The following is a 20,785-nucleotide window of genomic DNA, read 5'->3' on the forward strand; positions in this document are numbered from 1 at the left end:
ACAAACCAAAGAAGCAGGATAGGCTAGTAAAGAGAAGAAGAAACGACATCACTATCGGATCGTACACCCATGCGAACATCATAGGTATATGATTCAAGGGTGATGCTCCCATCCAACCACCCGCAAAATGGGAATGTAAAAAGTTATAGAATTACTATTAAAGCATCCAAGAATAAGACTGACAAAGGGGAATTGGTTCAAATAGGGAATAGATGTAGATTCCAAGAGCATACCATCAATGTACTTAGTTTGAGATCACCTACAAGTCAAAACCAGACAAAAGCACAGGCCCCTACTAGTTATTCACATGTTTACAAATCATATATAATACATAAACAAAACATAAAACATAGACCTGTAAATGAGCTCTATAAAAATTGACTGAAACCCTTCGACAAACTGAAGATTCAATTATTTTTTTAAAAAATAAGGGCATCATTGGAGAGGAGAGTGATAAATACAATATATCAAAATAGTGGGTGTTATTTCTTACTGGAAGTCTTGAAGTATGACTGTCATAATTTGATGTAGAAGGAATGCTAAATAAGCATGTCATTCATATAGGTAAAGATGACTTCATCAAAGTCATATTCCTGCCTCTGGAATTTTTTTGACATAGAAAAATAATCACCATTATCATCTTTAACTTCTAGCCATGACCAGTTGAATTTATTCCTCACAGGACTCACATCTTTATCGATGCTCGACAAGTCTGAATTGCGATCCACGAACAACTCAGCCATTGTGAGAACATTAGAATAATGTAGCAATGAGCAAACTTGATTTTCAATCAGTAAATGACAGAGAAAAAAAAAACTTAAATAAATATGACTTCAGGCCAATACACTGAATTATTAAGTAGAAGTGAATTATCAAGAAGAAATTTCGGCAGGCGTAGCGGAAAAATTCAAAGAATCGAAATGAAGGTAAATAGCCACAAAACAGCAAGCTCGCTTGGGCTTGAGCAAAACAATGCCAGAAAACATCCTGATTTGCACGGGAATTAATTAGGCTACTTACCATTGTTCCTTATGATCAGGTACTCATCAGTGAAGAAACGGTCAACCAGTTTGTTTACGTGAGGCAATTGAAATGTGCTTGTAGCAATCTATCCTAACTTTCGATTTGAAGATGTCTACAAACGGACTTTCGACTTTCGCAATTTACTTTAACATAGTTTTGAGACTCGAAGGGTAAATGTGGTCAATTTTGGCTTAGATGAAACAGTGAAATTTATCGCTCGGTGGCTCAGTTAAAATTGGCTACAGTTGGGATCACGACGGATTGGAAAGTGAAAAAATAATTTAACGAAGGACGTGTGAAAATACCCAGGGAAGTGTTCAGACACGCCTTTTATAAAAAGCGTCGCTTTGTCTTGGCAATATATACATCGTTAATATAAACGGTCCCCATGAGCTATGCGTAGCGCTGTGGAACACTCCTAATTATTTTACGGTCATCCGACTACGATTTGTGAATTCTTTCTTTTTTTTATTTCTTTCTTTCCTTTTTTAAATATTTGAATTTGACAAATTGACTGATTTCAGTTAATTGACTGAGAATTTACAGGTCTAAATACAGTGCATAACGGAGAGACGATATACAAGGAAAAAAAATATAATCTCCCAAAACTAACTAACATTTGCCTATCTCCCTCCCAGCCTGGGCCAGGATAAAACCCAAGTAATCTCATTCCAAGACAAAGACAGAAAGCAAGTTGGAAAACATATAGGGGGACAGAAGACACAGTAAGTACCTCCCTGACTACTATGGGAGGTCAGGAACCCCACCCAGTATTGCGCTATATAAAATCTCAAGTTTTGTTTTGTTTGACATGAAAAAGGCAAAGAACGCATATTCAATTTTACATCATTTATTGATACTCCTAACCAAACATTTATATTTTAGAAAATCCTTTCTTGCCGCCAGAAGACTTGGTCACTTTGAGAACGTTGTGTCTGACAGTCTTGGCCAAAGGTCGACATTCTCCAACTGTCACAATATCTCCGACAGCTACATCTCTGTTGGATAAAATAGGTATCAATAGTGTTAGAGGGTACAGGGGTGAGAATGACTGGTTACTAAAAAGGAGGAAATTTTTCAGCGCTTAGATCAAGAACCATCCATGCAAAAATAACCTATAAATTTAAATTTCATTAAAAGTTATTGTGATGCAATCCAAAATGTGTCTCCCAGCAATTTCTGATATCACTCGGAGGAATTTCAAAAACTGAAAAGTGTAATTATAACATGGTGGTTGTAGTAATGGTAGTGGTAAGGATAATGATGTGGTGGTGGCTGTAGTAGTTGTGGTAATGATGATGATGTTGTGATGGCTGTAGTAGTGGTAGTCGCCACATACATCTCCCATATTCACAGATTCACTAATGCCAACATCCCATTATTTCAAGTTGACCAGAGATGCCAACTTAAAATTTGGTTCACGTAAATTTCAGAAACAATTCCGAATAATTTCAATGCTTAAACAGGAATTTCTGCAAACAAAATATAATTATTGAGATCTATAATCATCCCAATACCCCTGGTTTCAAAACAAGTAAAGTTCCAAAACCAATTTAAGATGTATAAAATATTAAAATGAATGGTAGGGGTGGTGGTAATAATGATATGATGGTGGCTGTTGTACTGGTGGCAGTAATGATAATGAATGTGGTTGTAGTGGTTATATTGTTGTGTTGGAGGAGGTTGTAGCAGTGATGGTAAGGATTGTTGTTTTAATGGTGATAGTGTTGTGATGATATCGTAGTGGTGGTAGTAATGATGATGATGATAAGGTGGGTACTTGAAGGTGAAAAGAGAGAATGATGGCTGATGTGAAAAGATTACGATCCACTTTATAGGTTTAGGTTTGTCTGACAGAAGGAAAGATAGTGTGTGTTTTGTTTGCTTGTTTTTAAGGATTTGACGACGCTTGCAACACATTTAGGTTATATCAGCACCAGTAAAAAGGAAGAAAACGGGATAGTAAAATGTTCTAGAATTACAATTAAAGCACCCAAGAAAAAGTAAGACATAGGGGAACAGGGAACAAAAAGGGATCAGATATAGATTCCAAGAGCATACCACCAATGAACTTAGCTTGAGATCACCTATGTCTCATCCAGACACAAGCACAAAATCCAACAAAGAGGAATGCACTCAAATGCTTACATTATACATTCAAAATAACATATATAATAATACATAACAGAGAGATGATTTACAAGGAAAAAAATATAATCTCCCAAAACAATAACTGTGCATTTGACTCTTTCCCTCCCAGTTAGGACTCTGGCCAGGTCCAGAACAAAACCAAGTAATCTCATTCCAAGACAAAGACAGAAAGCATGTTGGAAAACAGATATAAGGGGATCGAAGACATAGTATGTACCCCCACGTGTGTGCGTGAGTGTATGAGTGAGAGAGGGGGAGGGTGGGGGAGAGAGAGAGAGAGAGAGAGAGAGAGAGAGAGAGAGAGAGAGAGAGAGAGAGAGAGAGAGAGAGAGAGAGAGAGAGAGAGAGAGAGACTGCTCAAAGTGAATATAGTGATAGGTACAGAGAGATTAAGTGAAAAACCAACCAAGTTACTGAGTGAACTTTATTGCTAGGTGTGTATGTACTTTATTTGTTAATCATAAATATTAAGTTAACGTATGTTTTATGTTGCAATTGCCAGGAAATTAACATTTTAATTGAATCCTGTGTGTGTGTGTATCACTGTTAAGTACATGACGATGAAAAGTGAAAACTTATCGAGGCTAAAGAACTGGGTGCACTTTACTGATTTGTGTGTGTGTGTGAGAGAGAGAGAGAGAGAGAGAGAGAGAGAGAGAGAGAGAGAGAGAGAGAGAGAGAGAGAGAGAGAGAGAGAGAGAGAGAGAGAGAGAGATAGATTAAAAAGACAATAGTTGCCTACAACAGAGAGAAAATCTAGACCCATTTGTTCCCTCCCCCCCCCCCTTCAACCATCAACTAACTAATCAAGGAACACCAATGGTCTTGTATGTCAATTGTGACATCTGGTGCCATTCTGTCTGGACCGACGTCATAAAAACGGGACTGTCACCAAAATTCACGAGACGGAGCACAGGTGTCAAAATATGACATAAAACATCATGGTGATTTTGTGGTTTTGAGGACAATGTTTGACACGGCAAATTCAGCGGAAAATTTCTGAGAAACTCTCAAAATCCCGGATAATCACTGATAATATATCAAGAAAATTTTGAAAAAGGAGGGATGGGGATGGGCGAAGATAAACTACCATTTAGGCGGAAATCCTCCTTTAGGCGGAAGATTCTCAGCCCTGAGGGTAACAAAAATACCAGCAAGTTAAGACAATGAAAAGTTAAGACTTGGGGACTAAGACAAAGGATTGCTTGTTTGATTTTTAAGGGTTTTACGGCGATTGCAACACATTTACGTCATATCAGCGCCAGTAAAAAAGAAGAAAATGGGATAGTCAAAAATTCCATAATTACAATTAAAGCACCCAAGAAGTAAGACAAAGGCAGACATGCCAAATTGAAAACTTCAAATTTAGTAATTTATATGTCAATTTTTAGTAATTTGACAAGGAAATTCGTAATTTCTGAAATTGTGTACGAACAACCACAATATCATTATTACCATTAGTAGTAGTAGTAGTTCTTCTTCTTCTTATTATTATTATTTAAGTATTACAAGTAAAAACCCCGCAATTTCGCGGGGAAAGAACTACTTTCATTCGATATTGCCAGAATCATTTTCTTGATTAGCTTGATTACGACTAGATGCACATTTTAATCGATGTGCTTGTCGTCTCTGCCATGCTTTATTCGGCATGATTTTAGTTTATCAGTCAGTATATATCAATATCAATAAGTCGCAAGTCTTTACCACGCTTTACTTGGGAGTGCTTTGCACTACCTTCAACACTTCACAAATTAAAATGGCGGCCAAGAACCAAAACAATGGTCAAATTAGGAAATTTTAAACTTTCACAAATCTATCAAGGTTTGTTCTAGAGTTTTTAAAACGCTTTTATATGATGACAAATTGAATAAATAAACGCCTGACAAAAGATCAACGATGAAAATACAAATTGAATGAATACTGGGGATGCAGGAGCTTTCAGAATGCCTACCCTTTACTTAAGGAGCGAGTTTGGGTCTAATTATTAGGAAAATCCTTCAAAAATTTGATTTTGAGATTTTGGTGGAAAATGATATTTTATTATCTTTGAAATAATATAATTGAAGTCCAAATTCTTAAAGTAGACTATAAAGGCACGAAATACACAGTCGAAAATGGTACAGGTAGTAAGAAATGTGTGAAAAACGGGAAGCCATTTTGCTATTTTCTCAATATGTCATTTTTCTAAGGGTATGGGAAACTGTGTCAAACCTTCCTCAGAATCTATTCAATGAAATTGTCTGAAAATTTCCACAGTTATGACAGAGATAATGTATTATGTCACCATAGAGAGATTTTTTTGATAAGATTTGTGAATTTTAAATTCTAATCCTAAATCTGAATTTTTTACATCAATTTTGTCATAACATTTTGATTCTCAACTTTGTAATGATCTAATAAAAATTCCATAAGCTAAAGCCGTAAAATCTCTCTATGGTGACACACTATGGTACAATGTTGACAAGAGGGAAGAATATGGAGGTCATTCCTTCATTAGTTTATGTGGAACGTTTGCCACAAGATTGTTATATTTTTTGATGTCAGACCCCCAAATTAGATCCCAAAATGGGTATCAACACAGATAATTAACAATTTTCACCATAAATGTTGTTTTTTAACCTCTATTGATGATACAGAATGATTAAAACCGCCCAACATAGGTTATTAAAATTTTTTTAGAAAAGACCCAAACCGCCCCTTAACTCATGTGAGGTCAAATGAAAATCTGAAGCAGACGCGAAAAATATCAAGTCCCCGAATCTGTCTACTTTTGGTTTGTTCGGGCGAGAAGCTAGACAGAACCAATTGACAGTTTGCCGAAACGCATTACTAAATATTTCCCAGGGCAATAATTATCACATCGATGGCATAAAAACAACAGTAATATCAGCAGTAATATTCGTTGATGTTGTTAATCGGTGAAACTTGTTTAAAATTTGTGCAAATCAGAATACCGTCATGTGATGAAGTGAATTATATCACTATGAATGCCACGATTTGCTGAAAAATGCCAATATGGCAGTTCCTAGCAAACCCCCCCCCCCCCCCCCCACTCTTTTTTCTTCCACGCAACCACATTCCAAAACACACACACACACACATGTATACACCACACACACATAAAACACACACGCAATGAGAACACACTACTACATAACACTGATCACCGCTAAATCAACACAACGGAAGTAAGGACTCTACTGGACAGATAGAGTTAAGGGTGTGGCCATTAGAGAGTGTCTTAGGTAAATTTTTTATATCTGTATGACTTAACGACCTTTCAAACTGACTTTAAGGGGCGGTTTGGGTCTTTTCTAAAAAAAAAAGTTTAATTACCTATATTAGGCGGTTTTAATCATTCCGTATCGTCAATATAGGTTAAAAAACAACATTAATGGTGAAAATTTTTTATTATCTGTGTTGATACCCATTTTGCGACCTAATTTGGGGGTCTGACCTCAAAAAATATACCAATCTCGTGGCAAACCTTCCACAAAAACTAATGAAGGAATTACCTCCATATTCTTCCCTCTTGTCAACATTGTACCATAGGGTGTCACAACAGAAAGATTTTACGGCTTTAGCTTATGGAATTTTTATTAGTGTTATGTCAAAAGTGACCTCAAAAATTCAGAATTAGGATATAATTAAAAAGTCACCTATCTTATCAAAAAAATCTCTCTGGTATGACATAATACATTATCTCTGTGATAACTGTGGAAATTTTCAGACAATTTCATTGAATAGATTCTGAGAAACGTTTGACACAGTTTCCCTTAGAAAAAAGACATATTGAGAAAATAGCAAAATGGCTTCCCATTTTTCACACTTCCTTACTACCTGTACCATTTTCGACTGTGTATTTCGTGCCTTTATAGTCTACTTTAAGAATTTGGACTTCAAATATATTATTTCTAAGATAATAAAATATCATTTCCCACCAAAATCTCAAAATCAATTTTTTGAAGGACTTTCCTAATAATTAGACCCAAACCGCACCTTAAATTATAAAAGGAAATCAAGTTATCTGTTTATCTATCTGTAAAAAATACATTTCTATTTTTCAAATCTTTCAGTAGAGTTGTGCGCCGTATCAATTTTTTTACTGACTATAATAAAGGATGAAGAATTAAAAATTCATAATGTTCCATAAAATTTGTCTAAAATTCGTAAAATTACGAAAAATTCGGCAGGTATGCAAAGGGGAATTGGTTCAAATAGGGAACAGATGTAGATTCCAAGAGCATACTATCATTGTACTTAGTTTGAGATCATCTTAATGTCTCATGCCGACACAAGCACAGATCCCCACCAAGAGGAATGTATACAAATCATATATATGAAGATAAAATAATACAGTGCATAACAGAGAGATGATTTACAAGACAAAAATATCATCTTCCAAAACTCTAATTATACACTTGACTGTTTCCCTCGCAGCTAGGATGTCAGGCCAGGACAAAACCAAGTAATCTCATTTCAAGACAAAGACAGAAAGCAAGTTGGAAAAGAGATATCGGGGGATAGAAGACACAGTAACTGCCTCTCTGCCAACTATTGGAGGTCAGGAATTCCACCCTGAGACAAAGGATTGAATGTTTCAAACCTAAAAATGAAGCATGTGCAGACCTCCAAAACTGATCTCACAAAAAAATAATATAAAAATCTACAAAAATCCAAATCAGACCATGTATAAAGTGGGTTTTTAGAAATAATTTGAAAAATTTGAACAAAAAAAAAAGAAAATTCAAAAACACAAAAACAAAATTTGAAAATCTAAAAAAAAAAAAACCAACAATAAAATACGATGAGAGAGAGAGAAAAAAACCCCCCAAAAAATCTAAACATTGTCAATTTAATAGAAATGCAAAAATTAAAAAAGTATAACCACAATTTTTAAAAGTCAATTGTTAGAGAAAGGAGCAAAGTAATTTTTAAAATATCTTAAAACATAATTCAAAAGGAAAAAGTCGTTAATGGAGATAAGGAGCTGGGAATATATACTGTACCTGAAGCAAGGTGACATGTGAACAGTAAGATTCTTATGTCTCTTTTCGTATCTTTTATATTTCTTGATGAATTTGAGGTATTCACGGCGAATGACAATCGTGTTGGTCATCTTCATCTTCAACACCTTTCCTGTGAGAATGTTACCACGGATGCTAACAGTTCCTGAAGAAACAATAACATGTAAATTGTTAAATAAACAGAGATAGTGGTAATATGAAGCCCGTAGCTTAATGTCAAATGCACAGCACATCAATTCTTCTTAGGTGTGGATGTATGTTAAGTGGGCAAGAAATTTTATCTAAATGAAAAAACATATAAACATTTTTGTACTATTCCTTAACACATTGCTTCTGAGCGCGACCAAAGGCACCCGCTACTTTTCTACCTTTATTTCATGAATGTGTCCAAAAGCACCTGCTAGGCTATTTGTGACATTTTACTCTTTTTTAATGTATTAAATCACTTTCCAAATCTTATTGGGACTCCCTACTTTAGAGAGATAATGAACTGAAGTGAAACTAGCAATTTACAGATAGAAAATCGTGTGACTGACTGAGCTCAGAGCTACATTTTTTAAAATTATTGTTTTGACACACATACCTTGAAAATTGCCAACAATGTAAATAGAACCACCGAATCAGATTATGGGTGTGAAATATGCCGTATCCAATAATGCAAAGGCACATGCTTTGGAACATATCACAAATGCAACAAATCTTCTAACAATCCGGTCATTATACGGAGAAAAAGACAAAACTTTTCAGTGACAGTGAAAAAGCTTTTTTTCTTTCTTTCATTTGTCTCATAATCAGATGACAAATCAAACTTGTCATAAATCAATTTACAGCCATTCCTACATTTTAAGGTATTTTTTAATCTAATTTTAAAAATTTCAACTGCGAGTAATTTTGCAAACAGAGTTGTCTCCCTATCTCCCAGAGTACGGCAATATTAATTGAGCTGAAATGCTCCCAGAAGCAATGGGTTAAAACTCAATTTCAAAAAGATAAAAAATATCAATTTAAAAATGTAAAATTTCAATCAAATGTATAAATATTAAAACTTTAAAATAATATTTTTCTTATCTGGGGAAAAAAAAAAAAAAAAGTATATTGCCTAATTTTTAGGGCGAGTCTGGAAAATGAGTTTATGCCTTGTTGTCCCTAAAATGTAAACGATGGCATAAGACATACCATCAAAGTTGTAAAGGTGAGAATAGGACAAACTAAACATTTGAATGCATAAACATTGCTGTGGTCAGCAAGAGCATAAACATGTGGTAAAAAAAAAAAAAAAGAGAGAGAGAGAGAGAGAGAGAGAGAGAGAGAGAGAGAGAGAGAGAGAGAGAGAGAGAGAGAGAGAGAGAGAGAGAGAGAGAGAGAGAGAAAGAGAAACATCACTTCTCAATGTGCACAACATGAAGAGAAATGGTCTGTTGAAAATAAAATCACCAACCTGTGAATGGACATTTGTTGTCAATGTAGTTGCCTTCAGAAGCCTGAGAAGTAAAAATAGAAGACATGGTCATTACAAAGATCAACAGGCAATCCAATCCCGCAACAGAGAACAATATATTTAAAATGAAAATATTTTTTTTTACCTTTATGCATTGAAGGTACAGTTAAGATCTGAGAGAACAGCCCTTGAGAACTGAGCGCCCCAGGAATGAATGGGTAACACTCAACAGAGCACAGTAAAAACTTGGGAGAACAGCTGCGAGCCTGAAAAAGTGGGGGCTGGCCAAGACCAGCGTGTGTACATGTGGATGCACGGAGCAGACGACGAAGAACATCCTTAGAGAATGCCAGGACAGGCCCTGCTGCACTGATCATGATTTAAGAGTAGTCTCCACAGATGCTGTGGAGTGGGTTAGCTGTTGGAGCAACAAGCTATGATGATGATGATCTTATAGTCGGTATGTCATTTTATTCTACGCGTTTGGAGACAATTCTATTGTCTTTGAAACCCCGATTCTCAGGTTGACAGTGATTTTGATATTCAAGTCTGTATGGTGGCCTGACAAAACCAACAAGAAGTTAAAATATCAATTCCTAAAGATTGGTTAACAAGCTAAGTTCTCTCGAGCAAAATACAGCTTAAAATTTTTAAGATCACATTTATATTGGGGCCATGGCTACAGACATTTTCATTGAAAATTCTAAAAAACCTAACTAACTTGGAGCTTTTCTATCGCACAACAGCCATTAAATGTGTACAAAGTATTAAACAAAAAAGGTCCTAAATCAAAAGCAACGCTTGACATAACTGTATGGTGCTTTTACAATTTTGTTTTCCAAAAATGATAATGCTGTTTCAAGTCAGCCATTCACTTTTACACTTGAATGCCATAAGATAATGCGAGACATCCAAGGATAAACTTTGCATCACCCGCAGTGGGGCCAGAACCAGGGACCTGTTGGTCAAAAGACGAGTCATTAAAGACAATACTTACAAAACAGTAAATTAGAAAGAGAAAATATCTTGCTTTTAAAGCGTAAACAGTTCACGCAACATCAAATCCATTTTATCTGACATAAAATGTCACAAAGATTGTACATTTAAAAAAAAAGCATTGATAAGAATTTGCTATAAAAATTATTAAGACACGGGATTAAAAATGACTTAAAATGCTCTATTTCAGTTTATTACGTCTTCGAATATTAGCGTAAGCAATGTAAAACATGATAATTTCCGGTTGAATATGATTTTTATAAGACATACCTCTTTTGGAGTTTTGAAACCAAGACCAACTTCCTTGACATAACGAGGGATTACTTTCTTGACTTTCTTCGATCTCTTATCAGCCAGCAGCTGTTTCTTGTTCAAAAAGACATTCTTTTGCCTTTGGAAAGCCTTCTCGTGTTGCTACATATTAAAATAATAAATGAAACACTAATTAAACCATTGTGCTGACTGTTGTTATAGGTTACCTATATAAGTAGTGCACTCACAAAGACAAAGTAACCCTGTGTCAAACCTGTATCAAAATTTCAATTTAAAGAAAATCACAGGAATTTCAATTGTTAAAGGATACATATAATATATCATCCTTCCCAAAAATATCCAAGTGAAAATAATCTGTAGAAGACATGAATGAGGTAAAAAGAAATCAGCCCTTAATTCTTTGAATAATGTCTTTTTGAGGTGCACAGCTCTATGAATATTGATAAAATAAGTTTAATGAATATATTCGCCACGGCATATCTCTGAATTACCAATAATATTAATATCAATAAGTTCTATATTTCTGTAGTTTCTTCCCTTTATTTTTTTTTCTCAAATCTTCAGTCTTCAGTAGGTTAGAATTGGGGGGAAATTCACCACTTCTCACACCCCTCTCTTTAAATGCAGTAACGAAATGCTTCCATGTAGGCGTCAGTTTACGACAGGATGTACGTCGTCGTAGTATTAGTTGTTGTTGTTATTGTAATCCCTCCGGAACAACCCTTCTTTTGTTGATACAGGTCGTATCAGATCATGCACCTATGGCCCGGAAGTTTGAATTAAACTACGTAGTGTGGGTGTTATTGTGAGAAAGGCATCAATCTTGTTTTCTCCGTAAACTTATAAGCAAAGTAGGATCCCTGTATTCTACGGGAGTGACTTTGTTATGGTATGGCTTGATTGATATCTCGTAACTATGGGCTGACGAATTTATTTATCCTTGATATGAGGATGTCCGGTATCAGGATGGGTTGTTGTTGTCCATGATTATGGAATCTGGGGGAGTTTTAAGGAATTTCAGATGTTTACGGATATGACTAACATCCGGTTGTGTGGGTAGAATTTTGCTTCGTTTGCTTGATTTTTGCCTATAAATGCCAGAGTTTTGAGCAGTTTCTTCAGACCACTCAGCGGAGTCTTTTAGGCTCATTGTCTCAAAAGAGACCAGACAGCGGAGTCTTTTAGGCTCATAGTCTCTAAGCGATAACCACAGCGGAGTCTTTTAGGCTCATTTGTTTAACTCTTGTGTAGAGTTGGATTAAAGTCTTGTGTAGACTTTGTAGTGCTCAAAGTTCGAGCTGAAACACGTTTTGTGTTAACTCTTGTGTAGAGTGTGATTTAAGTCTTGTGTAGACTTTGCGGTGCTCAAAGTTTGAGCTGAATCAAGTTGTGTTATAACTCTTGTGTAGAGTTTGATTAAAGTCTTGTGTAGACTTAATTTGTGATTTCTATAATCTGTTCGGCTCTGGTGAGATTTTTGAATAATATGTTGTGATTACAATTATGATTGTGTTTTGATATCAATATCATAATATCACTTTAAATTTTGATTCTCAATTAATTAATCAGATAATGAAATTAATTGTGTAATATATTCTTGTTGTAAAGAAAAAAAGCTTTTCTTGCTATAAAGCATTATTATTTCATATCTACAAAGTAAAGCAATATTAATCAACATTAATAAATTGATTTGTTAAAGTAAAATAATATTTACTCACATATTAAGTGAGTTCGAATATAGATAGAGTTATATTCGTATGATTATCATATTATAACAAAATCATTTTCTTTCTTTAAAGTGAATGAGCCGTCGGAGGCTGGGCTTTAACAAGCCAACTTTAGGCTATACACTCATAGCTTGACCCTAATAGAAACTGAACATTTGCCTGTTTTATAAGTTACCTGTGAAGAACCATTTGCTTATTTTAATATCAGAACATTGAGAAACAATTGATCTGTTTATGAATACTGTGAAATCAGAACAATTTCAAGAAGAGACAAATTAACAATATTAGAACAACCTTACAGTTTTTGTTGAATATCAAGGACACTCTTTTGGCTTTCTTCTACACGTCTGGATTGTGTTTAGTTAGTTAGTTAATTATTAGTTGCCTGTATGACTGTGATGGTTGCAACCTATCTGTGAGATTGTCTGATGTGGTAGCGGTTTGGTAAAGTATTGATAATTAATTGATTTAATTATATATTTTCATATCGCTTTCATATCATATTCATCATCACACCATCTCCATCAATTTGTCATCCATCCATTTGATTTCATACTTAGGACATCTATCATTTCATCTTCATATCTCATAATATCTTGGTTATATTGTAATAAAATATATCTTCATTTAGCTTCAAAACCTTTATCAACGTATTGTGTTTGGTTATTGATCGATGTCGTAGCTTGAATATAGCACACATAAACAAGGTTGCAAACTGCACTACATAAGCATACGGTTTACGTGCGCACTTTGTGACATAATTTGGTGTCAGAAGTGGGATTCTTATTGTTGTGCATTCAAGAGACATCGCGACCAAACAAGTGTTGAGACAGGTTAGGGAGTTGTTTGAAACTTGAGATAGATAATATCTTTGAGCTTAAAGCAAATTGGTATCCATTTAATGGTTATAAGACTGTCATTATACGCAAGGTGTAATACAAGTTATTCTGGTAATTTTCATTTGTTCGGTTCTAAGTTGTCAGTCATCTGGTGATACGGATCACTGACTTAGCGCGAAAGCGGTACTCGCGCTGTAAAGCCTCCATTGTCCCCCCTCTCCCTTTTGTAAGGAACGAAGGTGGTTGTTGGGGTAATTTGATTCCGTGTAGGAATCTGGGAGAATATTGTGTTGGTCCCGTGTGAGGATCTGTATTAAATCATTTGTTCTGACTTTCTATGCACATATAGTAAGTCAAGGTATTGATTCTGTGTAAGAATCTGGGTGAAGATATTTTGTTGATTCCGAGAGGGAATCTGGGTGAAGATATTTTGTTGATTCTAAGTAAGAATCTGGGTGAAGATATTTTGTTGATTCTAAGAGAGAATCTGGGTGAAGATATTTTGTTGATTCTAAGAAAGAATCTGGGTGAAGATATTTTGTTGATTCTAAGTAAGAATCTGGGTGAAGATATTTTGTTGATTCTAAGAGAATCTGGGTGAAGATATTTTGTTGATTCTAAGAAAGAATCTGGGTGAAGATATTTTGATTCTGAGAAAGAATCTGTGTGAAGATATTTTGTTGATTCCGTGTGGGGAATCTGGGTGAAGCTATTTTGTTGATTCCGTGTGGGGAATCTGGGTGAAGCTATTTTGTTGATTTCGTGTGGGGAATCTGGGTGAAGCTAATTTGTTGATTCCGTGTGGGGAATCTGGGTGAAGCTATTTTGTTGATTCCGTGTGGGGAATCTGGGTGAAGCGTTGGTTCCGTGTGAGGACCTGTATTAAATCAGTTGTTTTGACTCTAATATGCGTCTATATTAAGTCAATGTTTTGATTCTGTGTAGGAATCTGGGTGAAGCGTTGGTTCTGTGTTAGGACCTGGAGTAAATTTGTTTTGATTCTATATATTGAGTCTATATATATAGATCAATGTTGAATTCCGTGTAGGAATCGGTATTAATTGCCTGTTTTGAATCTGTTTTGGGATCTATATTGACCGCATATCGTTAATAAGGTTACTTGTAATACCACTTTATTCTACGTGAAAGTAACATTTACGGCAACAGTGTCGATAAACATATTGAAGTTTGTTTATTTGAATTTGAATTGGTTTGATTAATTGTCCTAGAGATGGATGTGGAAAGATTAATTAAACCTGGAGAAAAATTGGAGTTAAGGGGTGAAGATCTCCGTGCTTGGGTGACAGCCCAGTTACAAGAAGATGAAGAGAGAAAAGAGAAGGAGAGAGAACGTGCCAAAGAAGAGGAGGAGATAAGCAGAGCACGAGCTCAAAGGCAAGAAGCTCTGATGGAGAAAGAGCTTGAACTGCTTAGGTTAAAGTCGGAGTGTCAGGCTTCCTCCAACAACGACAGTATGACAAGTGACATTCGATCATTTACTCATGCTCCCACTGTTAAGAGTCCTCGACTTCCATGTTTTGACGAAAACAAGGATCATGAACCACCGAAATGCATGACACACGGCAAGGTGGAGTTGAAGTGTGGATGTGTGATGCCGATGTTGTCTGTTGAAGGAAGGGACAACCATGAGCCCAAATAATTGTCGAGATCGATGTGATCTTGAGGCATTTCGATGATCTAACTAAATGTTGTACCAAATTTAGTCTTAGGGGGGAGATATGTAACGAAATGCTTCCATGTAGGCGTCAGTTTACGACAGGATGTACGTCGTCGTAGTATTAGTTGTTGTTGTTATTGTAATCCCTCCGGAACAACCCTTCTTTTGTTGATACAGGTCGTATCAGATCATGCACCTATGGCCCGGAAGTTTGAATTAAACTACGTAGTGTGGGTGTTATTGTGAGAAAGGCATCAATCTTGTTTTCTCCGTAAACTTATAAGCAAAGTAGGATCCCTGTATTCTACGGGAGTGACTTTGTTATGGTATGGCTTGATTGATATCTCGTAACTATGGGCTGACGAATTTATTTATCCTTGATATGAGGATGTCCGGTATCAGGATGGGTTGTTGTTGTCCATGATTATGGAATCTGGGGGAGTTTTAAGGAATTTCAGATGTTTACGGATATGACTAACATCCGGTTGTGTGGGTAGAATTTTGCTTCGTTTGCTTGATTTTTGCCTATAAATGCCAGAGTTTTGAGCAGTTTCTTCAGACCACTCAGCGGAGTCTTTTAGGCTCATTGTCTCAAAAGAGACCAGACAGCGGAGTCTTTTAGGCTCATAGTCTCTAAGCGATAACCACAGCGGAGTCTTTTAGGCTCATTTGTTTAACTCTTGTGTAGAGTTGGATTAAAGTCTTGTGTAGACTTTGTAGTGCTCAAAGTTCGAGCTGAAACACGTTTTGTGTTAACTCTTGTTAGAGTGTGATTTAAGTCTTGTGTAGACTTTGCGGTGCTCAAAGTTTGAGCTGAATCAAGTTGTGTTATAACTCTTGTGTAGAGTTTGATTAAAGTCTTGTGTAGACTTAATTTGTGATTTCTATAATCTGTTCGGCTCTGGTGAGATTTTTGAATAATATGTTGTGATTACAATTATGATTGTGTTTTGATATCAATATCATAATATCACTTTAAATTTTGATTCTCAATTAATTAATCAGATAATGAAATTAATTGTGTAATATATTCTTGTTGTAAAGAAAAAAAGCTTTTCTTGCTATAAAGCATTATTATTTCATATCTACAAAGTAAAGCAATATTAATCAACATTAATAAATTGATTTGTTAAAGTAAAATAATATTTACTCACATATTAAGTGAGTTCGAATATAGATAGAGTTATATTCGTATGATTATCATATTATAACAAAATCATTTTCTTTCTTTAAAGTGAATGAGCCGTCGGAGGCTGGGCTTTAACAAGCCAACTTTAGGCTATACACTCATAGCTTGACCCTAATAGAAACTGAACATTTGCCTGTTTTATAAGTTACCTGTGAAGAACCATTTGCTTATTTTAATATCAGAACATTGAGAAACAATTGATCTGTTTATGAATACTGTGAAATCAGAACAATTTCAAGAAGAGACAAATTAACAATATTAGAACAACCTTACAGTTTTTGTTGAATATCAAGGACACTCTTTTGGCTTTCTTCTACACGTCTGGATTGTGTTTAGTTAGTTAGTTAATTATTAGTTGCCTGTATGACTGTGATGGTTGCAACCTATCTGTGAGATTGTCTGATGTGGTAGCGGTTTGGTAAAGTATTGATAATTAATTGATTTAATTATATATTTTCATATCGCTTTCATATCATATTCATCATCACACCATCTCCATCAATTTGTCATCCATCCATTTGATTTCATACTTAGGACATCTATCATTTCATCTTCATATCTCATAATATCTTGGTTATATTGTAATAAAATATATCTTCATTTAGCTTCAAAACCTTTATCAACGTATTGTGTTTGGTTATTGATCGATGTCGTAGCTTGAATATAGCACACATAAACAAGGTTGCAAACTGCGCTACATAAGCATACGGTTTACGTGCGCACTTTGTGACAAATGCAAATAACCCATCTTACCTATTATTGGACGAGTCCAAGTGTCACATCATCACTTTGATGCTCTTTTCATCTAATGTTTTTAATCTACCAAACAGCATTTAGTACATTAATATCATGACACAATCGTGTCATTCAACGTCATAGCGTGTCTGTCGTTCTGTGCGCCTGATTCGTCCGAAATCCACCACCCGCCATTCCAAATTCCTACTTTCACTCGTCATTTTAAGCGTTTTACCCACTTAGATCCTTACTCTACAACCTGTTATTTTGATATTGTATGATTTAAGCATTATTTTTTATGTTCCCATCATTCGTAATAGTTTAAAATATTCGTTTGTTTTTTTATTTGGGGGTCCCAATGATATCACTGCTTTCGGGAAAATTCGCCGTTCTGATTAGGGAGTTGAATAGAAATTCTCAATGTAACTCACACACTTGAAACCAATGTCATATGAAAGAGCTGGCAACACAGATTACAAAACAGTTTGAATTTTGTTTCTATCTTGATTAGAAATGTAGTTACGGCAGTTCAAAGTCTGAAATTTCAGACCGATTTTTACCCCAAAATTACCATTGCAAAGTTGTGACCGAAATTGCGTGATGTTAATAAAAAATGGTTAAAACAGTCAATATGTAGTTCTTATCATATATTGTATACCAAAATGTTCGTCTTATTGAGGACAATGCATTTAAATTAATAAAGAGGAAGATAAACATTTCAAATTAACACATTATTACATAATATGACGCAAATGTTACATAATTAAAAACTCGGCTAGACGTATAATTCCCGTCTATGATTTAATACATAGAGAAGAAAAAAGGATTTGAGAGTATCCAAATGAAAAGATATAATGTTGCGTAATGACATAATGAGTTTATTTTTACCTCTGGCAATTTAATTGCATATAAATAAAACGGTAGATTGAAAAAGTTCAAATAAATTGAAATGGATTCCATATTTTTATTAGAAGGAAAAGTTCTGGCTTTTAATACTTTAAACATTTCTGCTGAACCACTTTGGGTTTATTGCTATTACATCATTTGAACTGACAATTAATATAATTTTATTCCCCCACTCCTCCCCCTGACTGAGTCAAATCAAGATATTTTGAGTTTGAACATTTTATCAAAGTGCCTAACTAAAATACGATTAATGGTACCGGTTGGCAGGTCTGCTTCTATCATAGTATCATATTGTCATTAATAAAACTTGCTGTTGGTCATTGAATATTTCTAGTCTTTTTTGCCACTGTAAATAAATAAAATAGAGTAATTATTACAAATCAAATCAAATATCGTGGTGTTTTTATGCACCTCCGTTGACGGTGTATCTTAACGGATCGTTTTTATACACCTCCGTCACGCATGCGCATTCCACCCAATTTCATTAGCGATATTGTGTTTCTTCATTTGGACATGGCGAAAGTTATATTGTGACATCTGTAGGATGTTTTTGTTAATAAATTTATATAAAAATATTAATAATTTAAAAAATCGAAATATAAAACCAGAAAATAGAAGTTGCATTGAAGGTAAAATAATGTTTTAGAAAGACCTTATTAAATGTGATGAACAGTCAGGTGGCTCCGTAGCGCAGTGGACAAGCTGTTAGACTCCAACCTTGAAAGTACCGGGTTCGATTCCCAATGTTGACTTTTTTTTTTTTGGATTTACTTTGTTTTTGTTTGCTTTTTTTTTTTCAAAAACTTTTTATCATGTTTTAAAAAAACTTCGATTTTAATTTTCTAAAATTATTTATTTATTTGAGATCAGTATTTGTGTGCCATGTTTCTTTTTACTTTTGATTTTTTAAATTATTGTTATTATTCTTTAATTTATTACCATTGTACATCGGTAATCACTAAGCAGCGTGCTAAACTACAATCTAAAACTATTTAAACCTCATGGACGTATGCAGCAACAACTTTACCATCACCGCCAACGGAGATGCATAAAAACGGTGCGTTTTTGTACACCTCCAATGGAGGTGTGTAAAAACTGTGCGTTTTTGTACACCTCCAACGGAGGTGTATAAAAACGCCACCATCAAATATAAACATGAGAAAACAAAATAATATCTAAAAAGTACATAAAATTCACAATTAAAAAAGTGTTAAAATCGAGCGGCGAATTTCCCCGACAGTGGTGGCGAATTTCCCCGATGAGCGTAGCATAATAACAACTTGTAAATGAATGCGAAAATAACGTATTACGAATTGAAATACTGGAACAAGTTTAATAAAATCTTATCACTGATTGGCTGATTGTCTTGATGACCGGTTTCTATTTTAAGAAAATTGACATCTCGAGACTGAAATAAGCGAAAGAAGTGGAGCGACCGCAGGATGGCGAAGTTCCCCGACTCTACTCTACCCTACATGCCTCTGATTTATTTTGCTAGATATTTCGACATTGGTTTCAAGTGCAGAGCTAACATTTAGATATTTTTCGTTAAACTCCCTAATTCAATTTCAATAGTCAGTAGTGTAGTGTAGCGTTAAAGTGTGGTTAACAAAGCAAGATAAATTAAATGGTGGCGGTGGCGGCAGGGGCCTTGCTGCTGAGCTGTACCACGAGTCCTAGTGGCACTACCACTGAAATTCCTGATTGATGTGACTGCAGTGGTAGTTAGTCACTTAATGACATTCACCATGAGCGGACTAGGATTTATATCAACAGCTTCCTCATTAGCCTTCACGTAAAGCGGAGACCCAAGGCCAAGACTACTACTGAGGAATGTACCGTGATTCGACTGACTAGAGGATGACCAACCGCCAACAACAAGCAGGCAGGCATGCCTCGCCGTGTAGTACTATCATCTAACTTCTGTCTATAGACAATACAAGACGAATAACTCCTAGTTACATATGATAATATTACTGTAATTAACCGATCTCTTGGAGAATTCATGCAGTTTTAAACATATTAATCTAGTTTATTTTACAAAATTGAAACCACATGCAAACCTGAAAGTCGGCCATGATGAGACGACGAGGAGGAAAAGGAAGTGTTGTTTGATCTAACTCTTCTTATTAGGGAGTTTGATAAAGATTTTGTTGTCAAAATGTGTGCGATACTAGGTACTCGTCGTTCGGTGTCAGAGTGCGAATACTGAGTTGTGAGTAGAAAAGTGCCAGAAGACAATAGAGAATAAAAAATTTTTTCGCGGCGGTGGTGGGGTTTGAACCTGCGACCTTATTGGTACGACAACTCCGCCTGGCAGGTGAGAGCGTGGCTCTACCGTGTGAGCTATCCACGAACACAAAAATATTCGTTTCAAACCCAAAGTCATTTCTAGATCCCTCTCTCACCCACTTCTTGAGATCGCCGATTCGTTCACCACCATCGCGAAATAATTTTGACCAGCAGTTAAGCTTAATAGCCAATATTCTCATCACAAACATATAACATAGAAACGATTGAGACATTGAGTATGCTCCGGTGTATGGGGTGAATTTTTAATTCAGAAAAGTGAGTGGAGCAGGCACTTATGTTGGTAACAACAAGATATGAAGTGAGTAGAAAAGTGCCAGAAGACAATAGAGAATAAAAAATTTTTTCGCGGCGGTGGTGGGGTTTGAACCTGCGACCTTATTGGTACGACAACTCCGCCTGGCAGGTGAGAGCGTGGCTCTACCGTGTGAGCTATCCACGAACACAAAAATATTCGTTTCAAACCCAAAGTCATTTCTAGAAAAAAAAAAAT

The 20,785-nt window shown here is 35.4% G+C and overlaps 1 protein-coding gene across 1 annotated transcript; it reads right to left on the reverse strand.

The window, feature by feature from the left end:
• Positions 1 to 1,857: 1,857 nt before the first annotated feature.
• Positions 1,858 to 20,169, reverse strand: LOC144977990 (small ribosomal subunit protein uS17-like). Its single transcript, XM_078923396.1, has 5 exons — positions 20,046 to 20,169; positions 10,906 to 11,049; positions 9,640 to 9,682; positions 8,184 to 8,346; positions 1,858 to 2,021 (listed from the first exon to the last, which is right to left on the reverse strand). The coding sequence occupies exons 1-5, from the start codon at positions 20,058 to 20,060 to the stop codon at positions 1,898 to 1,900; spliced, it is 489 nt and encodes a 162-aa protein (XP_078779522.1). The 5' UTR covers positions 20,061 to 20,169; the 3' UTR covers positions 1,858 to 1,897.
• Between the last annotated feature and the right edge of the window lie 616 nt (positions 20,170 to 20,785).

This window comes from Berghia stephanieae, chromosome 8, assembly GCF_034508935.2.
Source record: "Berghia stephanieae isolate SIO BIC M18660-M18661 chromosome 8, UCSD_Bste_1.3, whole genome shotgun sequence".
In the NCBI taxonomy this organism is placed as follows: Eukaryota; Metazoa; Mollusca; class Gastropoda; order Nudibranchia; family Aeolidiidae; genus Berghia; species Berghia stephanieae.

Excerpts from the sequence above, each read along its gene's own strand:
- LOC144977990 (XM_078923396.1), bottom strand. Across the intron at positions 8,347-9,639 it reads CAACAAATGTCCATTCACAG|GAACTGTTAGCATCCGTGGT; the intron begins GTTGGTGATTTT and ends TTGTTTCTTCAG. Across the intron at positions 2,022-8,183 it reads CACATGTCACCTTGCTTCAG|AGATGTAGCTGTCGGAGATA; the intron begins GTACAGTATATA and ends TTTATCCAACAG.